Raw genomic sequence first — 26,922 nt, 5'->3', positions numbered from 1 at the left:
TCTCCCCGCAGTCAGAAAAGTGGTTCGTTCCTCCGGTGGGGGCGGAGCGGCCGCGACTCCGCTGGAGGGAGTGGAGGTGGACGAGGAGGAAGAAAAGAGGAGGAGGAGGAGGAGCTGCCGCCGCAGCCGCGCGGCAGTGGGACCGCCCCCGACCGCGGTGGCGGCGGGAGCCGAGCTGAAGATCCCCACGCAGACGGGGGAATGGGCCCTGCTCAGCCACTGACAGGCTGGCGTGGTTAATGAGCGCCAATCTTCTTTGCAAAGCGAGCGAGTGCGACTGTCCCTGCGGGGTCCTTTGTGTGTCTCATGCCCCATGAGCTCTGTTAGAGAGCCGTTCCTTTGCCGGACCTTTCATCCCTTCTTGCTGCCGGACCCAAAGCTGCCCGTGTTATCCGGGTACTTCCCAGCCACTTACTTGCTTGACTTCCCCCAGCATGCAACAACTCTCGGTTGTTTTATTTTCTGAAGTCTGTAACAGTGTCCTTACTTGGTACTTAGTCGCCGTTAACTCCTGGGTTTGGTGGAGTTGGTTTGGTTTGTTTGGGGTTTTTTTTGGGTTTTTCTTTTTTTTTTTTTTTTTTTTTTTTTTTTTTTTTTTTTTGGTTGGTTGGTTTTGTTTTCTACCTAGGATTGTTACTAATTCAGACGATGTTACTCCCCTTGTCCTCTCCATATCTATTCTCTCCCGGTTTGTTTACCAGTCCACGTTAAGCTTCCTCCCCACCTAGCGTTTCAAGCCACTGTGCTCTCCTCTCCTGTTTCTGTCAGCTGATCTCCTTAGTGAGCACATCAGCCACTGCCAGCCTCCCCACAAATACCCTTCTTCCAAGTGAAGATCTCACAACTAGATATAAACCCACTACCTTCTTTCTTACAGTCTGCTTGTCCTGTTGCGTCTAATTCTAGTTCTGCATCAAAAATTAGCTCGCCTGTCAACTCTCTCTGAGTTTAGTCCTATGTAGTGGTCCCACCTGCAAGTCACAGCATGGCACACACTGTAAAAAATTACTCACAGTGTTTCACAGGGGCAGACAGACCTAGCCGTTTTATCCTTAAGTTTTTATCTTTGGTGTGGCCTGATGCACAAGTTTTACAGGTCAGTTTCCTGCCAGCTCCCCTCTGTGCTACTTGAACATAAAGATAAGTCCTTGTGAGAAGAATTATCTTATCCCTTTCAGTTTTGATACTGAAACTCAAGTCAGGCCCAAAACACCCACTGCAGTTGCCACAGAGCACGTTGTGATTTGCTCTAGGCTCTCTATTTCTTAAATGCAAAATTTTGTTTTATAAACTTTAACTGTAAAATTTCACACCATCTGTGTTAAACAAGAACAAACTGCATTTTTCTGATGGCTTAAACAAGTCAGATCTGTTTGATTTTCTTGGAGGTGGCAAAGCTCATATCCCTGACATCTGCTTTCTCATAAAAATTAGAAAATCATCAATATATTACAATAAAAAACTTTCTTCCTATGTAAAAATGAATGACCACTTAGGACAAAAGTCCCCATCCCTGGTGGTATTTAAAAGACATATAGATGCAGCACTTAGGGACATGGTTTAGTGGTGGCCGTGGCAGTGGTGGGCTAATGGTAGGACTTCATGATTTTAGACAACTTTTCCAACCAAAATAATTCTATATTTTTGGTTCTATATATGATATGTATTTTTCAGTATGGGAGGAAGGGAAGGTGTTTGTTTAACTACATGCATGCAGCAACAGTATTGTGTCTAAAGTAATTTTTGTGAATCAATGTAAAAACCAGTGTGTGGGACATTTTGGGCAGACAAGCTGGTATTACTACTGGTTCAGAATTTTCCACGTTTTTATACTGCCAAAACCTATCACATCATTCAAATATGATGCTAAGTCTCTGCTTTCTTTCATATTATCACATAATTTATATTTTTTCATTAGCTGAGGCCATTTTTCATATTGATTTTTGACTACTCATCAGACAACAGCAGAGAGGCCATCCTTTTCACTCTGTATTTTTGATCATAAAAAACCCCAACCATGCTGTTATTAAAACTGCAACATAATGAAATTATTTTTGTGAACATGGGCAAAGAACTTATTTAATTTGGCACTACACATTTAGAATAATTGCATGATGGAGAAGCACAAAAAACATCGGTAAAAGCCAATTACAGAAATCAAGTTAGAGACTAGAAATTAAGTTCTGAGTCTTTAGCTCAGAAGGTGAAAATATCACAGAGCTTTTTTTCTTTTTATTAAAACTTAAATTTGTACCTTGAAGGCTACACCACTGACATGTTACTGCTATTGTCCACTTGTCTAGGATATGGTGGGGTGGATTTTATTCACTCGCTTATGCGGCTGTTGTTTGACATCATGTATGTTTACATCTGGGTCTTGAAACTCTCACTTGAGGTGTTTCAAAGAAACCTTTCCCTTTGTGCAGTAAGGCGACCAGAAGGGGAATGGTAACCTTGTTACCGGTCTCCCCCATCCACCCTGCTGCGACTTTTGTCCTAGGCCCTCTCGAAACCATTTACCTGTTTGTTTGTCTGGATAATACGAGCGAAGAGTGTGCTGCCCCGAACCCGAGGCCATGCACCTCTCGGCCTGGCCCTCACGTCACTCGGTCATTTTCACTTCCTGCTCGCACATTCTGCTCTCGGAGCCCAGCACGCGCGCCGCTGCGCGCGCCGCCGACCGGCCGGCCCGCCCGCTGATGACGTTGCGCCGCGGCCGGAAGTTGCCGTTGGGGAGGCGCGCCGCGCCGGCCGCGTCCCTGCTGGCGGGACCTGGAAACAGCGCGTCTCTTCCCGGCGCTTCCCGGCGCTTCCCGGCGGCCTTGCTCGCCCCGGCTGCCCGGAGCGGCCCCGGGGTGCTGCTGCTGGAGCTCTGTTCTGACCTTGTTCCCTCAGCCTTTCCTGCCAGGTAAAGCGCCAAAGCCACCGTTACGGCGTGCGCTCAGCCAGCGCCGCTCCGGGGCCAGCGGTGCGAGGGGATACTTCTACTTTGGTTCTTAGCTTGTTTAAAATTTTTCAACCTGCCTTAGTGAAAAGCTAGTGGTTCGTTCAGACGAAACTGGCGAGCTTTTATAGTCGCAGAACAGATGTGGTAATTCCGCCTGGCTTTGTGTGTTTCAAGTTAGTACATCTTGTTTAGATTCAGTTTGCTGGAGGGGACCTTAGAGATCCAACAGTTCCATTCCGTTGCCATGGGCAGGGGACACCTCCCACTAAACCAGGTTGCTCAGAGCCCCATCCAGCCTGGTCTTGGAACACTTCCAGGGATGGGCATCCACGGCTTCTCTGGGCAACCCGTTCCAGTGCCTCAACAACACCCTCACAATAAAAAATTTCTTCCCCACATCCATTCTAAATTAATGGCCTGCATAAAGCTAGTTCAGCATGTTCAGAAGTTTGTGAGAATATGACACAAGTTTTGTAGGTAACATCCATCAAATGTATTACCTCCTCAGGCAAAAAGTTACTATTTTGTTTGATTGTGGGGCTCTGATGAGCCACTCCATGCCCCTTGAATTTTTAATTCCCTGATTGAAATAGCATGTTTTTGGAGTGTATCCATTTGTGTGCTAGTAAACTGTGGATGTGCGTCTTAGCGGAATACTAAGATATTAATATTATATAATATTAATACTAATATTGCATATTCAAGATCATTAGTATTCCCAGAAGACAGTCATTAGATATGCCCTGTTTCCCTCCCCCCAAAGTAATTAAAAGACTTAAAAGTAATTTCAGAAGGTTCTAAAACTTCAAGGTGGTATGGATTTGTCAAAGGAGATTTTCCTTATGATTTGAGACAGGTTTTGTTTTTTTTTTTTTTTTTTTTTTTCTGCATCTATTTAGTTGCACCATTTTTTTTTTTTTCACTTTCTACTGTTCAGATTTTGGTATGAAGCCAAATATATATTTTTGGCAATAAATATTAATTTAAAAGGGTGGTATAAAAAACTAGTTTCCTTGTGTTCAGAGCTACGTCTGAATGTGAAAATTTGGCACAATTGATAGAGGTATAGTTTCCTATACCAGGATATCTCATTTTCTTTTTTATTGAAGTGATTCATCTTTGTTGAGTACAGTACTACAAGTACTTTTTCAAGATTTTCTTCTCTCACTTCTTCTCTTCTCTAGTAAAGTTAAAGTTTTCAGTGTGCAAGTCACCAATAATTTCATGGAACTTGTGCCTAGAAATTATACTACAGGCTATACTTTGAAAATGAGGTTTTCAACTATTTTCTCATTTGAGATGGAAAGAAAGCTATGCCGTTTTCTCTAGGAGTTTGAGTGACTGTTGCATGGCTCATGCAACAGTCATACATAGCTCATGACTATTGTGTTTTGAGTTTTATGAACACATGCACCAAGGTGAATTCTGGTGGGTAAATATTGAAAATCACAAAGGATACATGTAGCTATTCTATGAATATGCTGCTTTTCCATAAAAAAAAAAAACAAACAAAGAAAAAAACCCAAACCAGAAACTCAGAGTTGTTGGAAGTAAGTTTATTTTTGCTGCATTTTCTGTTAAAATTATAGATTGAAGCAGAAATGCATTTTTTTTCTTCTCCATATTTCTAGTGCAGCCACTGGAATGAATAAAATCAGTTTACATTTTATATATATATATATATATATATATATATATATATATGTATGTATGTATGTATATATATAAAAAATTACATCAACTGCTGCCGTTGGACACCACAATATAAAATATACTTTAAAGTATTGGAGAGCATTGAAAGGAGGGCAGGAAGGTTCTTGAAAACATTATGAGGGATTGCTGAGGTTACTTGGTCTGTTCAGCCTGCAGGACGCTGAGGGGAGATCTCATCGCAGTATCGCAGTTACAACTTCCTCACAAGGGGAAGTGAAGGGCCAGGCACTGATCCTTAATCTCTGGTGACCAGTGACAGGATGGAGGGAATGGCCTGAAACTGGGTCGGGGGGTTTAGGTTGGATGTTCAGAAAAGGTCCTTCACCCTTAGTTGAAGGTGGTTAGACCCTGGAACAGCTCCCCCAGGAAGTGGTCACAGCGCCAGCCTAACAGAGTTCAAGAAGCATTGGGACAATGCTCTCAGCCACATGATGTGACTTTTGGGGTGTCCTGTGCAGGGCCAGGAGTTGGGACTTGATAGTTCTAATGGATGCCTTCCTGCTCAGCTTGTTCTATGATTCTGTGGACATGTGACTGCAAACCAGGGATGGTAAAAATGGAGTCCAGGCGAGTTTTCTGTTTTGGGCTTTAATATGGATGTCTATCTGCCATCATGTTCAAAAACAAGCCTTAATGGCTCCTTAATATTAACTGTTGAATACAGCTTATATTTCATGCTACCTTGCTTTAATTAATGAAAAGAGGTCTTTAATGAGCTTGCTTGTGCAACTTGACGTAAGCAATGGATTTTTTTAATCCATTGCATTATAAATATGTTATAAATATGTTGTCTATATTGATTTCTTTTTTATTGTGACACTAAATTAATGATTTTTTCTAAAGATCAGTGGAATAACAGTTCAATTTAGAATTCCTTCTGCATAGTCCTATTGCTGATTTATCTAATACAATAAAAATATGTTCAAATAGAAAATTCCAGGTTTGTAAAACACTTGGAAGACTTGCTGTGTTAAAGGATGCTATCAGACAGCAAACTAGTACATTCAGTCATGGTATATGCATTTATTTTCAAGAGAATTATTTTGAAGAGAAATGGAGTTTGTAATATTCTTATGAGATAGAGGATCACTGTGTAGGAACAAAATACTTTTTACTGATATTCTGAAAACCGTGGCAGGGGATATTCTGCTATGTTACTATATATGTATATATTGATCTGCAGTATTTAAGCTTTGAGGATTAGAAGTACTGTTCTCATAGATGTCTAAAACTGAAAAAATATAGTTGGTAGTTCTCATGACATAGTTGTAACACTGTTTTCTAACTGCTTGTGAGTATTAACAAATGATTCTTTCATTATGTTGGCAAATAAATTAAAGCATATCTCTGTTACAGATTGCAATGTTTTTATGATATGGAAGAATCATCTTGGAAGCTTGTCAAGTAAACGTATATACAGTCAACAATTCATTCTCCAGAGATTATAGTTTATGCAGCTTGAAAAGCTGTCTATTGGCCATCATGAGTTCATCCTCTCCAGTCAACTGCTCTGTCACAGAAGCTAGCAGGTGAATTTAATTTCTGGTTTTTTTTAGTCTAGTAATATAGCTCTGGTTTTGGTGGTTTATTTTCTAGATCCTTGAAATTACGTAATTCAGACTGAAAAAGAACCAGCCACGGTGTGATGTATGCAAGCTATACCATGTCAATGCAGTTATTAGATCTTAGAATTATGGAATGGCCAGGGTTAGAACAGAGCTCAAAGATCCTTGAATTCCAACCCTCTGCTCTGGACAGGGACACCTTTCACTGGATGAGATTGCACAGAGCCCTATTCACCTTGGTCTTGAGCCAGCTGTCAGGAATGTGGTATCCATAGCTTCTCTAGGCAACTGGTTCCAGTACCTCACCACTCTCATACTGAAGGATTTTTCTAATATCTACTCTAAACCTTCTCTCCTTCTGTTTAAAGCCATTCTTTATTGTTTTGTTGCTACATGCTGTTGTAAAGAGTCTCTATCTTTCTTGTAGAAGACTCTCTTCAGGTGCTGGAAGGCCACAGCTGGGTCACCCTGAAGCTTTTCTTCTCCAGGGTGATCAAACCCAATTCCCTCAGTCTTCCACCAGTTCACCTCAGGAAAGGTGTTTTATCCCTGCCATCAACTTCTTGGGCCTCCTCTGGACATGCTTCAACAGGTCCATGTCCTTCCTGAGCTGGATGCAGCCCTGCAGGTAGGGGTTCAGCAGAGCAGAAGGGCAGAATTCCTTCCCTGGCCTTGCTGCCAATGCTGCTTTGGATGCAGCCCAGGACACGTTTGGCTTTCTGGGCTGGGAGTGCCCTTGGCCGGGCACCTCCCCTTGCATCCCCAAGTCCTTCTCCCCAGGGCTCCTCTGATCTGTTCATTCCCAGCCCGTGTTGGTGCTGGGGCTTGCCCTGACCCAGGTGCAGCACCTTGCACTTGGTCTTGGTAAGCCTCCTGAGATTCCCACGGGCCCTCTTCTTGAGCTTGTCCAGATCCCTCTGAATGGCATCCTATCCTTCAGGTGTGTCAGCTGCACCACTCAGCTTGGTATCATCTGCAGACGTCTTCAGAGAGCTGTCAATCCCTTTGTCTGTGTCATTAATGAAGATAATAAATAACATGATCCCAGTATGGATCCTGAGGGACACTACTTGTCATTGATGTTCTTTTGGGACTGTGAGCCATTAATCACTATCCTCTGCATGCTACTGTCCAGCAATTCTCATATCCACCAGCAATGAGTCCACCCATCAAATCCATTTCTCCAATTTAGAGAGAAGGATGTTGTGGAGGACTGTGTCAAAAGGCTTTACAGAAGCCCAGATAAATGCCATCTGATTCCTTTGTCTGCTGATGTTGTCATGTTACTGGATGATGAGTTGTCTACGCCTGGTGAGCTAACACAATGGTTGTTCTACAACCATTGGCCTGTGGAACTGCACAATGCCCATTGTGTAAGAAGGAGAACTGGAAGTTCACCAGCCCCAGTACCTTGCCAGCTTGACTATATCAGCTGTAACATTGGTGTCCCTGACCACTGTGGACTACCAGAGAGATCCCCAGGACAGAAAACTACATATATAAAGCAAGGGCAAAATACTTAAATGATAATGGGTAAATTATTATCATGTGTATTTTTACTCTGGGACAATCAATGAATATGTTTGTAAAATACAGTGTATAATCAGAAACTTTCCTATACTCAGCATGCAAGAGTGTAGGAGGAGCTACTGCCTTGTGCATCTGGCCAAATAAAGAATGCCTGCTTCTTAATGCTACCTTGCTGTTAAGGAGTTTATTATTTTATTGAATTTTTGGCAGCAGTCACTCTATCATTGCAGGTGTGCAAACTGTCCATCTGATGTGCAAGAATTCTCACACAGGCATGGGAGACACAACAGAGGAAGTTTTTGTCTCGATTTGGGAAGAATGTTGTGGAGTTCCAGAAGGGCTTCCTACAATAGCTGTGAGGGTAGAGGCTGGTTATAAGTGTTGCACATGGCTCTGATGTTTTTCAACCTGATATGTGTTTGATCTTTGCACAATTAAAGTAAACTTCAATTCATTCTGTTTATCTTAAGTGAGAGAGCTATTTGTCACTATTTAAAATCTAATGGTAAGAACCTGCTGGTTGTATAGAAGTAACAAAATTTCAGTGAATAGATACTTCGGTTAGGAAGTCAGGCTACAGACTGCTTCTTCAACTGGAGAAGTTTAGCATAATTACACTGCTACATAGTAAGTGAAAGAAAGTTTCTCTGAAACAAAATTACTCTACATTTTCAGCCATATATGGAGGAAAAACTAGAAAACTGTTTCTCTGTGATGTTCTTTGTTGACTGTAATTAGCTGACTTGTGAAGTGAGTGTGAATTTTTGAGCATTCTGTAGAACTCAAAAGATGTTTCACCTGCTCATATGCTTTCTTAAAGAGTCTTTAAGTACTATCAAAAATGGTGTCTTAGATATAAGCTCTAGTTGCTATAATACGTGTTTTCATTTAAAACCAACAATCAACAAACTATTAATATATGGAAATGGAAGTGCGAAGCAGTCTCTGATTTCCTCTTAGACTGCAAATCATACATGATTTGAAACTTTCCAGGGATTTTGCGACTTAAGATTCCAAGAACTTTATGCTTGTAGCATTTTTACTGGTAAATGAATATGGAAGGCTCTTCTACAGCAGGTAGTATGAAGCTTTCATAAAGTACTTACTGCATGTGCTGATGGTGCTGTGAGGATTAAAGAAAATACCACAGAAATAAAGTGGCTAATTAAGGAGAATTCCTATTTTATTTGAAAATATTTAAGTAATAAATTAGTGAAGTGATAACATAATAATGTTCTGTTGGTGTTCTTCTCTTTTTAGTTGCTGATTTCGCTGTATACTAAGAAGAAAAATAGGCTTTTCTGCTTTGTATTTCTAAGTTCTTACTAATAATATAGTAAGTTTAGAAGCTGTGCATAAGAAGTTGTTTTTAATGCTTTTTTCCCCCCGGTACTTACAGTTATGCTGTTTGTCTTCATGCTCTTATGCACATTTTTCATTTCTGTAATGTCCCTAATTTGCTATTGTGTTTGTGGTGGGTTTTTTTCCCACTACTGGTCCAGTTTAGCACTTAGTTAAATTTTTCTCTGAGTAAGTTTTATTGTGCAGGTGTCTCCAGTACACTCTTTTTTTTTTTCTTTTTTTTTTTTTTTCTGGATAACTAATAGAAGAGTTGAAAGGAAGAGCTTTATTAAGAGCTGATTGTCATAAAAACCAAGGTAATTTCCTTAAAGATTTGAAGGTGTTTCTTTTTAATTACTTTACAAAAAGTACTTGTTCCCTTGCTTTCATTTCATGTGCTCTCCTTGCAAAAAGTATTAAATATCATCAGGCTTAAGTAAGTAGAAAAACCTCCTTGCTGCCCACAAACTATCAAAATGGTTACCCTTTTCTTAATCCTTGTTCTTTGCATTAGTCATCCCTAGCTTTCAGTTCAGGTCCTGTTTTTCCCTCTACCCTGTGCTTTGCTAGCCTTGGTGCCACCAGGTTTTTGAGTGTCTTTAGTTGAGATAGATACTTCTTGCATAATCCTTGAATAAGACAACCTGCCTTTCATCTGTTTTCCCCAGCCATGGGAAAATAAAGGTCTACCAAACCTATTATATGATGTCCACAAAAAATCTTTCATACAGTTTACAGGTGCTCTTGATGCCAAATTGATTTTTGCCTTTTTGTTTCTTTTATATATTTTCTATATTCTTTACACAATTATTTGTAGCCCTGTAGCCTATCACAGTATTTGTAGCTAGCATTTTACTTACTCTATTAGTCAGAAAGACAAAATAAATTACCCAGTGGCTCCAGCCTGGGGATCCAGGGTTAGATTTTTGGGGATGCCAAGGTTGAAACTAGCTCTCCGAGATCATAAACGAAGTTTAGTTCTTGTCTAAAGTGGGGGAATTCAAAGAAGGTTGAACGGGGAGGAAATTAACTTACCACTTACGTCTCTAATTAGGGATTTTTATCAGATATGCTAATTTGCTAAACATAAAGGTTGTATACGTGTTATGCTACATGTGCATCTTCAATATTTTCCACCTGATGAATTGTGCATCTAAGGATCCTTATAAAGGTAACCCTTTTTTATCGTCTAACTGTGTCTGGCTCATGATTTTAGGATGAGTGAAAAGGTATCACTCTCACTGTTCAGATTCTTCTTACTTCCTTCCTGACTTACCACCATATTTTCTTAATTTCATTAGCTAAGAGTTGCTTAAAATAATGATATGGGATTTTACTTACCTGGTTACTGATTGTTTGCCCTTTGAGATGTGTTGGTTCCTCTGGGTATGTAAATACTGAAAGCTAATAATGTGCTAGTGGTTTTCTTGCAGTACATGTAGGTTTTAATGATCCTTAACTCCTACATATTAAAAATATAAAATGTGTTAATTACATGGCACCCTGTTGGCCAAGTACTGATGACATACAATTATTCTGATCATACAGATGAAGTCCATCTTGTTCTTAAATGAAGATTTGACAGAATTTATTAAATTATAAAATATTTATACGCTGCAGATAAAAGCCTGTAATTTCATCATTTCTTGTTACTAATATCTTTAAAGGCTACATTTAATCTAGAGCACTGTTCTACTTATTGATGACATTTATGTTAGTCAGTTTAAATGAGAAAACATATATCATCAGGTAAAGGTTTTAGTTGTGAAAAATGTTAATGGTGCTTGTGCATAAATCTAGGAGTAAAGTGATCATTTTTTTATTTAGAAAAACCTAGTATACTGGAATTTATTAAACTGTTCTTTCTGTAATTAATACTTAAGACTTCATGTAGACTAAGGTAAGCTATTTTAATATTTTCAGTTCTGCATGAAATGATGCCAACTTTTTTGTTTAGTTTAATCATATTTCTTTTTACAGTTTAATTAATATTTAGTGGCCCTGACAACTTTCACTTTTGTGTGGAGCAACTGATTAGTAGAGCCATTGTTACATAGCTTTAATAATTTGAAAAATGATGTATGTCAAATAATGTGAAGACTGAGTTTTAGCTCCTGAAATACTTTGAGTTGTCCACTTTGAAGTTATAATAATTGATTGCAAGATTATTAAGCTAGTTAATTAAATATGTATTTTTATACTAATTTTTCACTCACTACATAAAAGCTTGTTTTGATTATTTTGCTATTGCTTGTGATGCTCAGAGGTGAATCCTGTTACCCACCACATAGATTTATTCCACATTTATGCATTTGTTCTATGACAGTGATGTTTTTGAGACAGTACTCCATGTTTTTAACCATCCTGGAAGTTTATTGGATCAATAATAAAAATAATGAAAACCATGCTTAAATCGATTTAGGGAAATTAAAAGTACATATCTAATATAAGTTCCTGCTTCTACATCTCTCACAGTTTGCATAATAAGCGACAGTAGGCATCCCTTACTTAAGCAAATGTATAGAGCTTTGGACCCACAATCTGGTAATTGAAATAAGGGAACATTAATACTTACAAGGAATGCTTATGTTTTCTTTAAAACAATACTATTTTGCAGCTTACATAATGAGGAATGTGAGTTACTGCAGAAGAGCAATAAATCAGAATTGGATGCTGTTTTAGGTCTGAAATGGAAACTTCTTCAAGCTAAAAAAGAAAATTTGGACTTGACTATTCAACACAATCAAGAAGTAAGGACTTCTTTTTCATTTGCCTTATTTTACTCTTGGTATAAATGTCATCTTGTTTCATTGAAGTAGTATTCTCAGATGGTGGATCAAAAGCATAATCCATAACTGGAAAATATGAAGAAAGGTGTCACTGTACAGACCGCTCATATCTGTTCATAGATACTGTTAGCACTTCTCCTGTCATTGTTAATAGTTAAAGGTGCGGTAGGTAACGAGAGCGCTTCTCAACAGCAAAATGCAGAAGAATCTTGTGCCCCTGGGCTCAGTGTAAGAGTTTGTTTCTCTTTTCTTTTTTCTCTTCTTTTCTCTTCTTTTCTCTTCTTTCTTTTCTCTTCTTTTCTCTTCTTTTCTCTTCTTTTCTCTCCTCTCCTCTCCTCTCCTCGCCTCGCCTCGCCTCGCCTCGCCTCGCCTCGCCTCGCCTCCCCTCCCCTCCCCTCCCCTCCCCTCGCCTCGCCTCGCCTCTCCTCTCCTCTCCTCTCCTCTCCTCTCCTCTCCTCTCCTCTCCTCTCCTCTCCTCTCCTCGCCTCCCCTCCCCTCCCCTCCCCTCCCCTCCCCTCCCCTCCCCTCCCCTCCCCTCCCCTCCCCTCCCCTCCCCTCCCCTCCCCTCCCCTCCCCTCCCCTCCCCTCCCCTCCCCTCCCCTCCCCTCCCCTCCCCTCCCCTCCCCTCCCCTCCCCTCCCCTCCCCTCCCCTCCCCTCCCCTCGCCTCGCCTCGCCTCGCCTCTCCTCCTTCTCCTTTTTCTTTTCCTTTTTCTTTTCCTTTTTCTTTTCCTTTTTCTTTCTATCCAGATAGTTCCATGGATCCATTTTTTGCAATGACACCACAGTTGATAAGCCAGTGGGAAAATAACAATGTAACTGAAGCACAAGAACAAGTCATTGTGGGAGAAGCAGGCGTCTCTTAATTTGGGTACATACCCAGATAATAAATGTACATGCAACAACAAACTTGTTTTGTTGTCTGTGTCAGATGAATGAGCATCCACATCAACTTCTCTTGGGAGATTGCTTAGGGCACAATTGCTACCTATAGTAGTAATAATACTTCTTCAGCAGCATAGTTTAAACTAGATTATCGACTGCCAGATTGTGGGAAGAAAATGTGGGAAGTGTGCCTAGCAGCAATATACTGAAACTAATTGCAACTCAGCACCCACATTTTCCTGTATTTGTTAGTGGGGGAACTGATATTCAGACTAAAGAAAAGATTAATTGAGTATATTCTTAATGCTACTTCATTTCAGTACTAGTTAGCTGCAACAACATCAAGGAAATCCTTTGTAATGTGGGTGATTTCCCATGTAGGAAGTTCTCATTAAGAAGAATACTGCTACTTCGTAGGTGTTCTGAAGGAATATGTATTTTCTTTCCATCTTCTTTTGTTGAAATATCTTGAACGTGGTTTTCTGAATCCAGTTTTTGGCAGCAAAGATTGTTTCTCAGACTGTATAAGATCCCTTTTGGAAGTGTTTTCTATTCCTAGTTTGTTGTGAGATAGCATTAAAGACATCTGTTTGACTACTGAGCACTATTGGACTGAATTTTATGCTTGTATGTATATTTGTGAGTTACTAGATGTCTGATAGTCTAGTATCCCAATATGACTGTTCTGACTGTTTCTAGAAAGTTGTCTGGAATATAATGTTTCTCTTATGGCATATTTTTCTTCCGAGACGCAGGAAGATGACAGTAATATATGGTAAATTTTTTTAAGGTAGTTTTTGAAAAATGGAGGGGTATGTTTAAGGTACATGAAATTCATCTAGGAAAAGGATCAGTTCACAAAAATCAGTGACATATCAAAATGTGCATAAATATGCAGTTGGAAGATTGTATTTCAAATTCAAGTGGAATAAGATGTCAGTTGTGAATGTGATTCCAAGTACCTTTTAAAAGTATTCTGTAGGTGTATTTCTGTAACATGTTGCACTTCTTCAAGGGAACATTGTTAGCAATTTTGTGAAATTTATTTTCTAGGTGTCCAACTATGAAAAACAGATAATCAAATTACGGTCAGAATTTGAGAGAGGAGAGGCCATTCGACAAGGTCTGGAGTATGAATTGGCAGTTGCCAGAAAAGGTGCCAATCTGAAAATATGTACTGCAGAAGAAGAATTAAGTGATGCAAAAAACAAACTTGTGGAACTGCAAGGTAGGTTTCAAAGAAGTAAAAATGGAATAAAAACTAAGTCTGTTTTATGTCATTTAGGTAAGTTGGAAGCACGGACTTAATTAAATTTTCTAGTTTATTGCTTTTTTTTTTTTTTTTTTTTAATCTGTCTTATCTTCCCATATTTTACCTGCCTGCTTTTGAAAACATATAAGAATTCATAAAACTCTTACTGTCTTATGTGGTGATTAGAACTAGCTGGCTAACCCTTCCAACCCTTCTTTCCTCTTGTCCATCACCTTCTGTTATTTGTTCCTTCAGTGCTGTCTGTGTATGGAACTGTAATTATGGTGGCCATCTTCACATCCAGGTTATCCCTGTGTCCAGTATTCTTCCTTTTCCATTTCAGAGGGAAAAAAAACCTGAAGAAAAAGGAATAGGAAAAATTAACTCCTGCTCATTTGTTTGCACTATGTCCAGCAGCTTTTTTCCAGGAGTTTTCATCATATGTGTACTTCCTTTTATCTTTTCAAATGTTTCAAGCTTTTTATTATTCATGTCTGTTTTTTTTTCTTCTTGTTGTTTTTGTTTCTTTTTTTAAAAGTAATGTATGTTGGGACAATAGTCTGTGGAAGGGAAGGTTTTTATGTAGACTTTTTATTTCCTGCTACTTTTGTATTCAGAAACTCAGATTTCCTTTTTACTCCTCAAACAGAGAGAGATTTCTCATTCTTACAAGGAAATTAGGTGCATTTTTAGTTACCTAAGCTATTGTATCTATTTAATCTAGTACAGGAGATGTATCTGTGAGTTTGATGAGCTGTTGATATTCAATGAAGAGTTTGGAGTACTCCTCGAAGATTTTAACTTTCCAAGAACAAAAACAGTCTGGATCTTGCTAGTGCCTAAAGTAACAAGCATTTTTAAGATGTTTGGAAAGCTGAACTTTCACTCCTTTGGAGAACACATGAATAATCAAAAATCTTAGGGATTGCAAACACATGAAAAATAATGAATCTTAAGGATTGTAATCTGGAAGAAGGCATTTTTTCCCCTTTGGAAATTTCTCTGTGATTACAAATGGAAGATCTGAATTGCTAGTTTCTCACCTAGAGCAAAGTCATGTTTCTTTCCATGTGTGCTGGTTTCCTTGCCAGCATAAGAGTCATGCCATGCAGGTACTGAGAGGCAGGACTCAAGAGGGACTGATACTGATGGAACCACAGCACAGCGAACTTAATCTGCTGGGCTGCCTGTCACTTTCCTGAATGGACTGGGCTGTGAGGCTGTGATGAGGGGACTGGAGAACAAAAAGGAGATAAGAGAGGCTTTACAGAGGCAAAGGATGTCTACTTAAATGCACATGTGTGTTAGTTTCTTTCGATACCATAGTCAATAATTTGCAGTCTGTCAACTGACAACAAATTCCATTGGCTGAAATTTCTCAAACTTTTTATGTCTCTGACAAGTGCCATAGAAAACAAATTATAATTTTGCTGCTTAATTTTTTAGCAATTAGTAATTTTCTGCTTCTTTTCCTTTGCCAGTTAGAGCCTTTCTCACTTCACATTGTGTTTTGGTATGACCCTAGCATACCGCCTCAGACAGAATGCTTCATTAGTGCCTTGTACCCTTCAGTGTTTGCTCCAGATTTTTTTCTGATGTTCTTTTTCAGGGTTGATTTTCTGCCATCTGGCCGTCCTTTCCTGTCATTGTGTCCACCGATTCTCTGTGTCATCCTAATGTGCTCTCTTCATTTCATTCTTTTCTGATTAGGAAGAAATGTCAGAAAACTGGGATGGATTTGAAATAAAATCCTGTTGCAAAGTGCTGATGATTTAAATGCCAGTGCAGCTATTTGTATTCAGTAAAATAAAAAACTGTTGTAAAATATTTTCTCCTATAAAGGTTATGAAGGTTATGCTTACGGGTTATGGAGGTTTCTGTGACATTTAAGCTTTCACAGAAGTCTGTATAAAATGTTCCCCATCTCAGGTCATTTATGGGTTGAAGATTTAGATGTCTTGAGGAGCAGTTAACCCAACCTACCTTAGGTTTATCTACAGTCTCTTTCATGGAAGAGGTGCCTATCTTTACTGTCATTTAAACTGAGCTCAAATTTAATTTATACAGACTAATACCTATATCAAAAATGAAATATAATTTCAGATTATTTGCCAGATTATTTGGAAATAATCTGGCAAAATGTAGTAATCTGAAATTAAGTCCTCCATTTTATAAAGATGTAATTTCACAGAATCACAGAATATGCTGATTTGAAAGGGACCTACAAAGAATTATCTCAGGTTTTTATCCTTTTCCAAGAGAAAAAATCGTTTTAATTTTAAAAATCTGTCAAATATTCCTATGTTCTTGTGGGAAAGATGTGATAGAACACAAAATTTGCTGGATTCTTCTTAGTGAAGCTGCTGCTCTCCAGTGCTGGAGAGTTAATGTTGCAGTGTTCCACCGGGTATCAAAATACACAGAAGAACTGATGATCATTATGCGTTTGGGGTTTTTTTCTGGTTATGTTTTACCATGCTGCTTCTACCTTTTTTCTTTCTCTTTTTCTGTAAATAATAGTACTCAATGAAAACCTTCAGCAGAAAGTGACAGAGACTGAGGCAACATTTCATAATGCTCAACAGAAGTGGGAAGAAGAACAGCAAAGACTTGCAAAGGCGAAGGATGATATCAGCAGAATTTATAACAATGAATATGTATTCCTTCTTAAAGAAAGAAACGAAGTTGAAACTATTTTACTGGTATGGTGTATTAATAGTTGGAAAGTTGCATGAGATAATGGCTGGAACTTTTTTGGTGTGAAGTGTGTAGTGGTTTGAGGTCTTTCTGATGTAGGAAAAAATCCCCCAAGTAGCTAAATGCTGCAGAGTATTTCTGAAGAACACAGCCTTATTAAGTTACACTTGGCATGTCACAGTCTTTCTTGCTTTAAAGAAATGTGTTATGGCTGATTTTGATGGTAAATGCCTAAATCAAGTTACCAGTGCACAGTCCATTTGCACTGTCATGTGATACTGAGTCAGTAAAATCATGACACCTAGCAACCACTGATTCAATTTCCCTATTACTTCCTCTAGTATGGCATCCAATAGCCTGTGAATATGAAAACAGTTTGTACAATATGAAGACCACATACTTTCAGGGAACCTGAACAGTGATGATGGGATTTTGAGCGGTGCGTTGTGTGTTACTCACTTCATACCACATAAGAAAAGTAAGCATTGTTGGAAATTAGATAAAAATCATCTAATACTAAGAGATGGCATTATAATCTGTTCTAGAGTGTGGGGTTTTGTTATTTAGTAATTAATTTAATCATATTTCCTGATTTATACTGATATTTATATATCCTTTGGGCGTTATATGTGTAAAAAGTAATAAAATACAAACTTATTTTTATACCTTTTTTAGACAGTCAAGCTATTCAAAACTGAAATATGTTTAGAAGAAATCATGTACCATTATGGTGTGGAAGTGCTGAGTGAACATACCTAACTTTTGCCTGCTCCACAGGGACACAAGCAATTACACCGCTGTACTTCAATTATACTTTAGTCTTTTTAAATTACAAGTTCTATATGTTGTATCTTACCTATGTAAGAATACTATTTGATGAAAAAACAGAATGTATTCAGCTGTAGTTATTCTTCATAAAAAGAAGTGCATGCAGAAGCTCTCTCTGTTAGGGCTGATAGACATTTGAATTGCATGATGTATGCAGAGAACAGACTGCTGCTAAAATATTAACTTTTTAATATATTTCCCTCCTTTGTAGTCCCTTTAAGATGTGACAGCTGGTCAGCTCCAAGCCTGGGACAGTACCAGTCTTCCCAAATGACACTAAATTTTCTTGGCAGCTTGATAGCTGGATTCTGACAGCAAACCTACCTGTTATATTATGTTATGGTGCTGTTGCTCAGATTCTGTGTGGCACCTGTAGAAGCAGCTCACAAAACAGAACAGAATTCAGGGGCAGAGACACTTCCTGAATTACGTATATTTCATAGGTACTGACTCTTCAGCTGTTTGAAGGCAAGATCTGTAAGGAGTGGGGCGGTAATGACACCCAGGTAGTGTGTGGATAAATAGTGTTTCTCTGCATGGACTGCAAAGGAGTTACATTGTGCTGTTTATCTTAATGATGAAGAGACCTGATGGTGGAAAAAGATCCACTGATTTGAATTTTCTTTGAATGAAGGATAAAAAGGAAATTCCCTCATTCCCTCAATAATTTTGTTGACATGTTGAACAGTACTTTGAGAGACTAATTGGGAGAACTGTAAAGGTATAGTTAAAACAAAAAAAAAAAAAAAAAGAGAAAGAGAGGGTTTCATAGGGGAATATGTTAATTCATTAACAGGTGATGCCCTAAGGTCCTTCTCAAACCAACAGAAACATGAGTCAGTTTTCATTCAAAGTCAATGCTTGAAAAACTAAGGTTGGGTTTAGGCTATGAGGAAACTTACTCTTAGACACAATTTTCTTTTTAAGTTGCCAGGTAAAGCGCAGTAAGAGTGGTGTTTTGGCTCTGTGTTCTGGTTAACAGTAGACTGACTTAAGTTGAGGAGGGTTTTGAAGGGACTTTTCATCTCTTATGTATGGAGTTTAGAAGTATTATTCAGTGCATTTAATACTGTATGAAAATAACAATGTTTTAAGAAGTATACTATACTCTTAGAAGTGATGTTTATCCTCAGATGAAAAGGAACAGTGGGTTGCTCAAGTCATTGTATTCTCTGTCAATGTATGTTGATTTGGAAGTGGAAGGTGATTTGTAGAAGCAGGGGTTTTGTTGGAAGATTGTACTAAAGCTATATAATTGTTCTCTCCTAAAGTATGTGATTCACTACTAGATAACTACCAGTGTGCTTTGAATAGTAAAATTTTTGGATTGAGTTCAATTGCAAATAGTTCAATTTTTCTGCTTTGTTTTTGTAGTGTTCCCTTGCCCATTACCCTAGTAATGATTACATATAATTGTAAAATTCCAGGAAATAAAAGATGCATACATGAATGTTAAATCTGGACTTGACTATCTTAGTTGTTGTTTGAAAGCTTAACCGATTTAACTTGGCAGATAAATATCAGATGGATCTAGGTTTGTAAACTAAAGCGTCAAATGTGTTCCAATCTTTAGCGTTGTGTATTTACAGTCCTGTTTTAAATAATTAATAATTATTTGAGTTATGAGATAAAAACTACCCAAAGTGGTCTTTATATGTATGAAAAAAAGTAAGATTCTAAACATGGATGGCAAATCCTGCTTCTAAACCTGCACTTTGTGAACTACAAGTCTGAACTTAGCTATGAAAATGCTGAGGTAAGCATAGAAATGAAGTCAGTTTAATCTACTAGAATGTTTCTCTATGATATGGAGTTAAAGTAATCCTCTCTGCTTTCTAACAGAGAAAGTTTTGTGTTGTGCTATATTGAGCATGCTTAGCATTGTGTTTGGTACATGGTAAAAGATGTTGGAGTTCAATAGTAAGTGCAATAGCATCATCTTGTGGTGAGTCAGAATACAGTATTCCTTCACAGAAGCACTCAGCTTTTCCTTGGACTATTTGTGAAATTGTGTTGTTTATACACACTCTGAACCAACCGACCAGCCATGGTTTTGATAAGCAAATATGTATATTGAGTGTGTGTGTGGCGTGCAGATACATACGTATGTATAAAGGTTTATCTTTTTTAGCATGGTGAAGTATGCTTCTTTCTGAACCTTCCAAGTGCAGGTAACTGCTTGAACAGTCTGACACAGTTATACCATATCTGAAAAGTTCAGAGACTTCAAGATTCTGAAGTCATGTTGACTTGTTTAACAAACTTGATGTACTATTCTTGTCAAAATTTGAAGTCTTGATGAAGTATTTTTCTAGGAAGATATGTATTACTTATTTCATATGCACTTTTCACAGCTCACTTTTGTTAATACGTGGAAGATAAATCTGAAGAGAAATATTTCTATATCTTTCCAGTATAGAGAAGATGATAGCTTTAAATTTGAGTAAAAGTAATTTTTTTTTTGCATGCTGATGGGAAGAAATCTATCCATTATCTTGGTATTTCAGGCAAAGTTAGAAGATCACCTTAAATTTAATCCATATCCAGGTAGACTGTTTTTGAAATATTTTGATTTACTGAGGTTCCTGTTTTTTAATTCACTTGTTTCACAGGCACGCTCCTTTTTATCTTTTCAGAGAATGCGAAGAAATCATGCCATAGTGTCTCTACATGAAAAAAGAGAAAATTAATTAATTTTTTCAGTGACTAGTTGATGATAATGGAGTAGCACTTGGTGTTAATAAGGAAGTCATGAATCCCTTAGTGTCATGTTTAAGAGGCCAAAACTTTCTACCTTCAGTCATGAAGAACTTCTAAAATTTGTTTTAAACTTTGGAAAAGACTTTGATCTTCATGTATAAACATGGTTATGTCAAATTTCAATCTTCCGAACAATAGTTCTTTTTTAATATTTAATTTTCTTTTCCTTCTCTTCCCTGCTCTGCAGATGCCTTATGATTAGTAATTTTCAGGAACAAGATTATGTTATGTAAGAGTAATAGCAGAATTTATAGACCAACTGGTTTATTTTCACAAAATGTCTCTTGCCATGATAAATGATAGGAATAAATGAACAGGAGGACTTAGGATAATCTTTCTGTGTTTTGTGCAGAAAGTAATTGGCTTTCAAAAGGTCTTCCAGCTAAGTCACTGGATTTGTAACTTGTTTCTGATGCTAGTTATGGAAAAGCTTACTCCTGTCCACTAGACCAAAGCTATTCTTTTTTAAGGCCTCTGGAATCCCCAACTTAAATATGCACTAGGCTACTGGGAGCTCATTATTTGGCTACTTTCCTCTGTGTCTGGTGTGGCATGAATGAGAATTTTGTAGTAGTGACTCCACAGAGCTGCTGAGTCTAATAGAGTTAGTAATTACACCAACCTGTATCTTGGTTCAATTTCCAAAAGCAGAAATTGTGGGGGGGACAGCTTAGTTATTTTATCTTTCCCAGAAATTCATAGTTCATGTAACTAATTTTATAATTCAGTTTCTGAGAAAAGTCCTCAGAATAGTAAAAATTAAGAATATTTATTCTATGGGAGTAACTTTTGACATATGTCTGATTATTTGGTTTGAAATTCTAACAGAATAATAACAAACTTCTAAATAGAACTTCTGTCATTTCATAAAATGCACTTAACTGTTTCCCTCTCCACCACTGCCACTGAGCTTCAAGAGAGAACAGATTGGAGGAGCAGCCTTGTACTTCATTAGAGAAAAATTTCCTGTGGAGAATTGGCTCTGATTTTAGTATTACTGCAGAAGGTCATGTTTGTAGTGAGTTGTGAGCCAGCATATGTTATTTGGTGGTGAATGAAGAATGTCTGTTGTTGGGTAAATGCTTGACATGTGCCGATGTGTTAGATTTTATTAACCTGTTCTGATGCAGTCTTTCCTGTTTTGATCCTTCTACTTTATCTTAGCAAAAGTAACTCTTAATGATTTATTTCTTTTCTAGGAGCTGAATAATGAACTGCAAAATATGCGCAAGAAATTGAGAGATGTGGAGGTGGAACACAGTGGCTGTAGTGAGATGCTGAGATGCCAGGCCAATGAACTTAAATGCAGCACTCAACGAGAGAAGAGACTTTTAAAGGAACTTGAAGTAAGGTTTTTCAGCTATTGCTATTAGTCTCAACAAGCACTGACACTGAGCAATTTCATTTTTGAGGGATGGAACCTTCCAGTTAGGCTGGAATTCTGTGTACTTGATGAACAAAATATTGAACATCTGTTTTGCAGAAATGGCTGAACAGGTGAATGCCACTTCCTTTATGAGCTTTGCTTGAGACTTGCATTTAAACAGCAGATAGGAAAAGGTTATATAAGTGTGGAAACAAGGCTAACTTCAGGAAATCTAAAGTCTTAATTTGTTTATCTTCTTATATGTTTTGGTTTAATGGATTTCTGGTGGAGAATCTGCTGTAGCTGCAAAAATTGCCAGATGATGTGCTAGGTGAGAGAGTACAATATTGAAAGATCACAATGGTCTTAGAGCAGCCTCCTCCTGGAGTTAGTTACTAGAATTAGTTACTGCAGGTTTAGTTTTCCTCTCTGTTGAGTGACACCCATGGCTGAGAAATCTCTAGTCTTTGGAGAATAATATCTTGTAAATAGACTCTTTACACTAACCAGTTAGTTTCCTCCTAAGTTTCAGTATTTTGTTTGTCAACTGATAGGTTTTGTAGTAGTTATGTTATATGTTCGTACAGTTCGGACTAAGACTTTCTTGGTAGAATATTTGTTATTGCAGAAAACCCTATTGAGTGGACAATTCTTTATCCTGATGTATGTTTTCTACCAAGGACATCTTTAAATATTTTCTGCAATGAATTTAAAAGGACTGTCTCTTCTTAAATATTGAAACCTTAAAGGAACAAGTGACAGTTTTTTTACTGTTGTTTTTCTCTTAAGGCAAAAGAAATGTTTTAAGTGCTGATTTTTAGGTAGGTAGAGTCCTGCATTAAAGATTAGGCACAAAAGAAAATTCCTACAGGGAAGATCAAAGCTCATCAACTAAAAACACTGACTTATTGACTAATAAGGTAGACCTTTGTGCCCTCAAAGAATTCTACAGAAAATCTATTGTCATGTATTTTCAGCTGCACTTATTGGCCTAAGTGGAATTGCCTTCAGTTGGAATGTGTTGCATACTGTGAAGTTCCAATAGCCCTTTTAAAAAGCACCAAGTTTTGCTTCCCTGTACTTGAGTAAGGACTCTTCTTATGACCTCATGGCTTTTTGTATACTAGCAGAGAAGTAATGAACTTAAAGGAGGAGGAGAAAGGCAGCAAATAATTTATCTTTTAAAATAATTTTATTGAATATACCCACCAGCTATAAATTTGAAAAGAAAGGATGCAGTTCCTTGAAAATATACAATTGCTATACCTTAATGATGGTCTTATTAGGGAAATGCTATCTACTAACCATAATCAGAAATTTTTTTTTTTTTTACTTCTAAATTTTTGTTACTATTTTAACTTTCTGAATATCTTAATAATGTAAGAAGACATATTCAGTCTGCAGAAAAATGAGTCTCTTGTTACTTATTGATAAGGAAATTAAGCAGTGATTAAGGAAAAGTATGTGATGAAACCTCTTGCATTTAAAAGTTAAAGAAAATTAGCACAAGTCTTTGAATCAAAGAAAACCAAACTAGGTTAGACTTTAATATTTATCCTGTTGGAAGCTTGCATCTCACTCTACCATCTTAGAAGTAAGTTGCATATGTGTAATTATCTGAAAGGACCTACAGTAACCTTGTAGATGGTTACCATCTACCACTAGATTCTACCACTTCCCTGGGCAGGGAAGGAGGTAGCCTCCTCCTACACTTTGCAACCCTTGCCCTAAGGAATTTTTTCCATCATATCCATTCTAAACTTCCACTGGTACAAGTTGGGGCCATTTCCTCTCATTCTGCCACTTGTTACCTGTGAAAAGAGACTGACTCCCAACTGGCTACAGCGTCCTTTCAGGCAGGCAGTTGTAGAGAGTGATAATGTCACCCCTGAGCCTCCTTTTCTTCAGTCTAAACACTACCAGTTCCTTCAGTCACTCCTGACAGGACTTGTGCTCCAGACCCTTCACCAGTTTGTTGCCCTGCTTTGCACATTTGCCAGCACCTCAGTGTCCTTCCTGAATTGAGAGCCCCTGAATAAAACACAGGATTGCAGGTTTAGCTTTCCCAATGCCGGGTACAGGGGAGCAAGCCCTGCCCTGATCCTGCTGGCCACACCATTGCTGGTACAGGCCAGGATGCCATTGGCCTTCTTGGCCACCTGGGCACTGCTGGCTCATGTTCGGTCACTGCCACCAGCACCCTCAGGTCCTTTTCTGCTGGGCCACTTCCCAGTCACTCTGCCCCAGCCCGTGGTGCTGCGGTGGGTTGTTGAGGCCAAAGAGCAGAACTCAGCTCTTGGCCTTGTTGAGTGTCATGATGCTGGTCTTGGCCCATGTCTCCAGCCATTCCAGCTCCCTCTGCAGAGCCTTCCCACCCTACAGCAGATGGATACTCCAACCCAACTTGGTGTCATTCGCAAATGCAAGTGGATTTAATCCCCTCATCCAGATCACTAATAAAGATAGTAAACAAGACTGGCGCCAGTGCTGAGCCCTGGGGAGCTTCACTGGTGCCAGCTGGATGTACCTCCATTCCCACCACTCTCTGGACCTGGCCATCCAGCCTGTTCTTTACCTAGCAAGCAGTGTACCCATTCACACCATAAGCAACAAGTTTCTCCAGGAGTACACTGTGGGAAATGGTGTCAAAGCCTTTATTAAAGACTAGGTGTATAACATCTACAACTTCCTTCCTCCACTAAGTGCATCATGATATCAGTAGCCAAGCTGAATTTCCAGTCAGATATAGAAGTCTTAAAGTAGTACACCCCAGACAGAATGGTCTACATTTTTTGATGAAGTAGATCTGTATTTTTTAGTCTCACTTCATAGAATTTTTAGCTTATAGAAGCTGGTAGATTTAGGATGTGTATCTTCAATTTCCATGCTGAGTACCTCATGTTAATGATCATTTGTTTAGCAAGTATGTACTTAAGTTCTTGATGATGAGAAGAAACTTCTTAAGGTGATTGTGTGAGGAGTAGTGTACTTCTACTTCAACTCCAATCTTAAAATATTTTATTATATGCTACTTCTTGAAAAGCAGTGGAGATTAACTTTTTCTGGAGTTCACAAATCTGTTCTTTTGCTACCCTCTGCTGGACATAAGGGAGAAATCCATGGGAAAATACTTGAGTTTTGGTAATGGAAGGAAATGTTCAATTTAGATTTTTTTTCTTTTAGTACAATGACACTTGTATGAAGAATTATATCCAACAGACTGTTATAAAGAAAGGAATGTGCCAAAAGCCTGCCTGCCCCCCCTTTTTTTTTGTTTTGTTTTTTTTCTTCTTCAAATTTTAGTCTGGTTTTATCCTTTAGTGATTACTCTGATCATGGCCAAAAAGAGGAAATTCTAGTTTTCCGAGTTAGAAATTAAGAGAAAGAATAATGGCAACTATTCTGTGGACTTTTCAGTTGAAAGATAGCTGTCGCTGCACTGTCTAACCTGCCAGCTTTCCAGTTTGCAATGATACCAATATGCTGCATAGAATTGGAGTGCTTCTGAAGTAGAAAACACACTGTGCCAGAAAACTTGAGATTGAGAACCTCAGATATCATTCTGCCTCTTAGCCTGAGAATTCAGTAGCAAATTAAATTATTGATCTATTACTATTGAACTCATCAAGATAATACTATTTATGATTATCAATTTTCCAGAACCAGTGTCTTTTATTTTAACCTTTAGCTCAATTGCTAATGAGGATTCTTGGGAAATACTTGAAAAAGACAAGACAAGAAAACTTGTCATATAAAAGTAATGTTTCTTATGATGTATTCGGCCAAAAAATGGGTGGGAAAGTGTTTTTGCAATTAGAATGTGGACTTTACCACAAGAAACAAAATTATTAGTTTACACATTTGAAACTCTTTGCCTTGCTTCTATAAATGTAATGATTTTCTGTTATTTTTTTAATGTGTTTGAGGCTGCCAACTCTTAGTAAGCTGAAGCTCAAGGTCTCTCAATTTTTTTAAGTCTTTCTTATGAGGCTTGAAAAATGTTCCATAACTTGGTCTATTTAATTTCTGAGGCTGAGTATATGGTCATATTTCTGAGATTTCTAGTTTCCATTTAAAGACTATTCCCATAGCTTTCACATTGCCTTTTTTACTTCCCTTGCCTCCTCTATGTTTATTGACATGTGGTGCTAAACATGTATGCTTGTATTAGCTTGGTAATGCTGCTATGATGCAAAGAGGACTTGGGGAATGGTTAATATCTGTATTTGTTTGAAGTATATGTATGTGCAATACTTGAAGGCTGTGGGCTTATTTCTCACTCTCTCTGTGTTAGTGAAACATGAAATTTAGATCACAACCCAAACCAGCTTACCCCTACTTAATCCTATGCTTTCTAGAGTGTCCACAATGCGTAACTGTCATCCAGGAATTCTAGAAGATGTGACTGTCATATATTAGTTACTACATGCTTAGTATGTAGTATACTTATGTGTGTGTGTGTGTGTGTGTGTGTGTGTGTGTGTGTGTATATATGTATGTGTATATATATATGTATATATAAATATATATAAATATATATATAAAATATATATATATCCAAAGAGGTATACTTTCTCTAGATAAAAATATATAGTGCCATATACTTAGAGGATTCTAAGCATCGCAGGTTTTGTAATGGAACTCTTTGGTGGCTCCAAAGTTATATTTCTTGAGTGATAAGCTCATTGACATCATGATTTCTTCAAAGTATTTGACAGTGTCCCATACAACATCCTTGTCTCTAAAATGGCGAGACATGGATTTGATGACTGCAACACTTGGTACATAAGGAATTGGCTGGATAACCCTCAAAGGATAATGGTCGATGGCTTGATGTCCAAGTGGAGAGCAGTCATCAACCAGGGATTGATATTGGGACCAGTGCTTTTTAACATCTTTGTCAGTGACGTGGACAGTGGGATCAAGCAAGTTTGCTGACAGCATTGAGCTGTGTGGGACAGTTGACACACTGGAAGGCAGGGATGCCATTCAGGGGGACCTTGACAGGCTTGAGAGGTGGATCTGTGCAAAACTCTTGAAGTTCAGCAAGGCCAAGTACAGGGTCCTCCACCTGCCCCAGGGAAATCCCAAGTACACATACAGACTGAAGAGAAAATAGAGTGAGACCCCTGTGGGGAAAGACCTGGGGAATACTGATGGGGATGTGAGGCTGGACAGGACCCAGCAATGTGCACTCGCAGCCCAGAGACCCATCTGCTTTCTGGGCAGCATCCAAAGTAGCGTGGGCAGC

General features: G+C 38.4%; 1 protein-coding gene across 8 annotated transcripts in view; it reads left to right on the top strand.

The window, feature by feature from the left end:
- Window positions 1-2,719: 2,719 nt before the first annotated feature.
- The window catches only part of CCDC171 (coiled-coil domain containing 171), a 155,534-nt gene continuing 131,331 nt past the window's right edge, over window positions 2,720-26,922 (top strand). For 6 of the 8 annotated variants that reach the window (XM_059836830.1, XM_059836827.1, XM_059836829.1 and 3 more), the window contains exons 1-6: window positions 2,720-2,908; window positions 6,017-6,189; window positions 11,714-11,846; window positions 13,822-13,996; window positions 16,541-16,722; window positions 21,505-21,651. In XM_059836830.1, the coding sequence (XP_059692813.1) occupies window positions 6,143-6,189; window positions 11,714-11,846; window positions 13,822-13,996; window positions 16,541-16,722; window positions 21,505-21,651 (684 nt within the window). In that variant the 5' untranslated portion in view covers window positions 2,720-2,908; window positions 6,017-6,142. Of the gene's footprint in view, window positions 2,909-6,016; window positions 6,190-11,713; window positions 11,847-13,821; window positions 13,997-16,540; window positions 16,723-17,058; window positions 17,196-21,504; window positions 21,652-26,922 lie in introns of those variants that run through there. The other 2 variants (XM_059836833.1, XM_059836832.1) reach the window with 2 other exon arrangements.

The sequence above is a fragment of the Haemorhous mexicanus genome, chromosome Z (assembly GCF_027477595.1).
Source record: "Haemorhous mexicanus isolate bHaeMex1 chromosome Z, bHaeMex1.pri, whole genome shotgun sequence".
Lineage (NCBI taxonomy): Eukaryota > Metazoa > Chordata > Aves > Passeriformes > Fringillidae > Haemorhous > Haemorhous mexicanus.
Note: the sequence above shows the minus strand (reverse complement) of the source record. Positions and strands in the feature narration are given on the sequence as shown.